Source organism: Magnolia sinica, chromosome 7 (assembly GCF_029962835.1).
Source record: "Magnolia sinica isolate HGM2019 chromosome 7, MsV1, whole genome shotgun sequence".
NCBI lineage: Eukaryota > Viridiplantae > Streptophyta > Magnoliopsida > Magnoliales > Magnoliaceae > Magnolia > Magnolia sinica.
Genome location: NC_080579.1, coordinates 20159205 through 20163773, shown reverse-complemented (window position 1 = coordinate 20163773; position 4569 = coordinate 20159205). Strand labels below are relative to the sequence as shown.

General features: G+C 36.0%; 1 protein-coding gene across 3 annotated transcripts; it reads right to left on the bottom strand.

The window, feature by feature from the left end:
* Nucleotides 1-254: 254 nt before the first annotated feature.
* On the bottom strand, nucleotides 255-2502 carry LOC131252015 (uncharacterized). 3 transcript variants are annotated; one of them, XM_058252969.1, is made up of 4 exons: nucleotides 2370-2502; nucleotides 2059-2270; nucleotides 1951-1978; nucleotides 255-957 (listed from the first exon to the last, which is right to left on the bottom strand). In XM_058252969.1, exons 1-4 carry the CDS (start codon nucleotides 2404-2406, stop codon nucleotides 863-865), a joined length of 372 nt encoding a protein of 123 aa, XP_058108952.1. In that variant the 5' UTR covers nucleotides 2407-2502; the 3' UTR covers nucleotides 255-862. The 3 variants fall into 3 exon arrangements, with proteins under 3 accessions (XP_058108952.1, XP_058108953.1, XP_058108954.1); XM_058252970.1 differs by having other exon boundaries at nucleotides 2059-2264; nucleotides 2370-2491; XM_058252971.1 differs by having other exon boundaries at nucleotides 260-386.
* Between the last annotated feature and the right edge of the window lie 2067 nt (nucleotides 2503-4569).

Genomic DNA, 4569 nt, shown 5'->3' with positions numbered 1-4569 from the left:
CCTAGTATTATCTACTACATACTAGTAACATAAAACCAACATTGGGGCACCATACCATAAGCTACAAGATTTTCATGTCCCCCTAAACAAGGTTCCTCCATTAATAACATATATATATATATATATATATATACATATATTATAAATTCTTTATTTTCATTTACATTTGCAAATACATTCATCATCCATCCAAGAAAATTGAGACAGGTGAAAGATACACATAAAAGAGCGGACATGAAAAAAAAAAAGATTGGTAAGAAAAGTAGTAGAATCTCACTCTGCCAAAGTAATTTCCCACATTGCGAGGGCATAAATGAGCTAGCTGGCATGCCATACTTTCCTCATTTTACTCCAGTTGCTCATGTCGCCCAAGGCTTTTGTCACAGCTGCAAGTTCTCGAAGTTTAAAAACCATTACTGCCAATCTTATAAACACATAAACCAAACTTGAACATAACCACAATCCAAATTCCTCTCCACTGGATAAAGCCAGGAGTTTCAAACAATCATGATAGTCAGATAAACCAACCAAACTGATGACCGTTGGTTCAATTAAGGAAGGCATACCACACAAAATTAAGTGGAATGAGGTAATCATGACCATGTGAGAAAAGTTCCAGCTATATCCACCAAAATAAAATTGATAAAAAATCAAAATGTTAAAGAAATCCCCATCACCAAGTATGATTGCAAATATGTGTCTACTTTTCATGTACGTTAAATGCCAAACCTTACCATGGAAAATGTATGGCACAAAACAAATACTAAGCATGAAGGAAAAAACAGAATCTTTTAAAGAATAACCAAATGAGAGGCCAAAAAATACATAATCAACATAAATCCATCACATGAATATATAAGAATCAGATCATTGACACACAAATGGTTAAAGGCATGTGGTACCCACAACATTGTCTCCTTCTCACCCTTAGGACCCAACTTGAGAAACAAAATGCACCTGCAGGTCAACAACTGTCATACAGGTAGGAGATTGGTTCATAAGAGTAAGGTGGATTGACCATTTTAGCCTGACCATTGTAATTTTAACAGGAACCCAAATGAGGTTAAAAAAAAGTTTTCAAAAAACAAAAGATTTTTAGTTAAGGTGTTTGGAACCCTCAGTATTACATTAGCTCACCCTTTACAATACCAACTTAAAAATCAAGATGTATCTGCGAGTTGACACATGTAAGGCATGTTGGAGACTTGGTTCATGAAACAAAGGTGACCAATAATTGTATTATGGCCTTGGCAATTTTAACTAGAACCCAAATGCATATAACTCTTTTGAGTTCCAAAACTATCAACTCACAGGCAGGAGGGTTATCACCATGTCTCTTTGTTTTAAACTAACCCAACTGATATACAACATGTGGAACTACTGATAAAAGAACTTGAAACTTTCCCATCCTCAAATGTACTGAAACTCAAACAAAATCTCCAACATAATCTATCATCATAATCATCTTCATAGTCTAAACCTTATCCCAACAAACTGGGGTCAGCTACATGAATCCCGTTCACGCCATTCCACTCTATCAAGGAGCATATCCTCAGTTAAACCATTGGTCGTCAAGCCTATATTAAATAATCTATACTACCTACCACTAAATGCTTGGTGACAAAAGCTTTTTAACAAGATATACTGCAATTAGTCATGTGCAAGTCATTAGTAGTCTTATATTTTGGGAGATCCGTGCCTTTAGGGATTTTTAATAGGATATACCACATAAGAAAGAGATAAGCATAAGAAAAACAAAGAAAGGTAGAGATTTAGATCCATATTTGTGGCACTTTAGGATTTTCTTTTTTCTTGACAACTTGGAATAATAATGTTATTTATGTCTTTTTTTAGGACATATAAAAATAAGAGAACGTCTCAATTGCATATGGTTCGATCATATATTACCATCCATCTCAATTACAGGAAGAGATGTATGTGTAGACATACTTTTCCGCAGTTCCTCTGGTGTTAAGCTCTGTAATTTAATGATAACCAATTAATGATAAATACTTAACCAAATAAAAGATAAAACAAAAGAAAATAGAATTCCCATACCTTAGATTTTGGGTTTGCAAGAATGGACCTAACCATGAAGTTGGCAACCCCATTAACCAGTAGCTCCTCGGTAATAATCACATAACTCTCGTTATCAATTCCACTACACTCTTCTGTATTACCAGGAACCATGTCATGTGTGACCCATACCCACCAACTGGGTTCTTCAATATCAACATTGGCCAAAGTTTCCACTGAATGCAAATCTGCTCCTATTCCAACAACAAAAGACCAAGAGAAAGAAACATTAACACTAGAAAATTGAAATTTTGGCTTTATCAACTGCAATTTTTCAGAATAATTGAGAGAACCTATGGCTTCTTTGAAAGGAAAATCATGGCTTTGCATGACCGTGGATGCCTTTTAGAGTGATTCAAGTCGGGTCAAGAAGTTTGAAGAATCCACTATATATAGCAGGAAGTTCCAATGAAAAGCTCCCCTCCTATATATAGCAGGTAAAACTATCACAATAACAGTCCCAGGACAAGTTAATCCACATCCATACATGAATGTCACGATGGTGCGGATTGCATTGTGTAACTCAGCCCTGACAGGGGTTCGATGGGGCCCACCATGATATACATGTAGGAAAACACAAATCAGGATTTTTCCTACATGTACTGAAATTCTAAGAAACACCCAACTTATTCAATGAGATTATAATATCCACAACCAGAAATAACATAAAAAAATTAAAAAAAAATCGATATATATATATAGAGAGAGAGAGAGAGCTTTTCATTGGAACTTCCAGATACAAGGGCAAGGTGGGCCCCATCGTGATGTTTGTGGGAATCTATCCCGCCAGTCCATTTATCTAGATCATGTTAGTACACGAGCATAAAAATGATACAAATCTAGAACTCAAGTGGGACACACAATAGGAAAAAGCTGGTCAGTAAATGCTTACCATTGAAACCTTCCTGAGTCCACTGATATTTATATGCCATCTATACTATTAATATGGTCATTCTTATTGTGATGAACTGAAAACATAAAAATTAGCCAGATCTAAAACTTCTGTGACCCACTATAGGCATTCGATCCTCTGTTGTACGGCCTGCTTGAGTTTTGGATTTGCATCATTTTTTGGATAGTATCCTAAAATGATTTGTAAAATCAGATGAACGTGGGGATTTATCTCAAATATCACAGTAGGCCCCACCCTGCTTCCCTCGGCAAGAAGTTTTGCCCAGTTATAATGCCGGTTGATCAAAAATGTGCATTCAATGCCCAGTTCCTTACACATGGCAAACGTGGAAGTAAATCCACACCATCCATCAGGATAGTCATATCCATGGCTAAAAGTACTCTAGCCGATAATGACATCCTTACCCGCAGCCTTTAATGGATCGTCACCGTAAAATGGATTGTGAGTCCTGAATTTCTGTTTTTATTTATTATCTTTTTGAGGAAATCTGATTCTTTTTCAAGATCAAATGAAAAGGAAAAAAGAAAAAGAAGATGAATGAACGTTCCAGCATTTTGATGGAAATACACGCAAGAGATTTGGTAAGGATAGTAAGGAGAAGAAAAGGAAGAGATGCATTAGAGAAATCTGTTGTAATACAATTTGAGGGAGGGATGAAATGGGAAAGTAAAGTATACCTCAGTGTAGGTGAAACAGAATGCAAGGCCTTCCATTTAAAGGTGATGCTCGATGGAAGATGACGCTCAAACGGCCTTGGAAGGGTTTCTCGTCGATGGAAGATGAGGAAAAGAGGGAAAATAGGAAAAGAGGAGCGGGCGTTTGATGGTTTTCGTCATTTAAAGAAGATAAAAATTTCAAATCCGTATATTATGAGTTTACCATCATTTATAACACCAACTCTATTAATGGTAGTACATGCATGGGACCATTTTCTGGATGGTTAAGATCGTTTTACATAATAAAATTATAAATATTTACTATTTACAACTAGACTGATTATTTCGATGGTTTGGATAACTCTATATCTTAGCCACTATTGTTATGGACGAGTCAACACCATTTTACATAAAATGTAAGACTCACAATGAAAAACCAGTAAATTGAAAACGTTAACTTGAACTTTGGACCTGGTATCGCTCTATGGGCCCCACCGTGATCGATTTATTTCATCCACTCCGTCCATACATTTCATAACATCATTTTGTGTACAATCACAAAAAATGAGCCTGAAATAAATCTTGGGTGGACCATAGAATCAGAAAACACTATTGAGGGTTGACCATTAAAAACATTTTGGGGGCTATAGAAGTTTTAGATCAAGCTGATTTTTATTTTTTCCCTTAATCTAGGCCTGTATGACCTAATCAATAGATTGGATGTCAAATAAACAGTACAATGAGCCTTAGGAGGATTTTAATGGTGGATATCCAATCACTATTGTTTTCATGTGGTGTGGTCCACCTGAGATTTCTATCCCTCTAAATTTTTGGATCAAGCCCTAAATTATCAATAAAAATGGATGAATGGAATGGATGAAATACATACATCATGGTGGGGCTCACAGATGGCTAGTGGTAGGG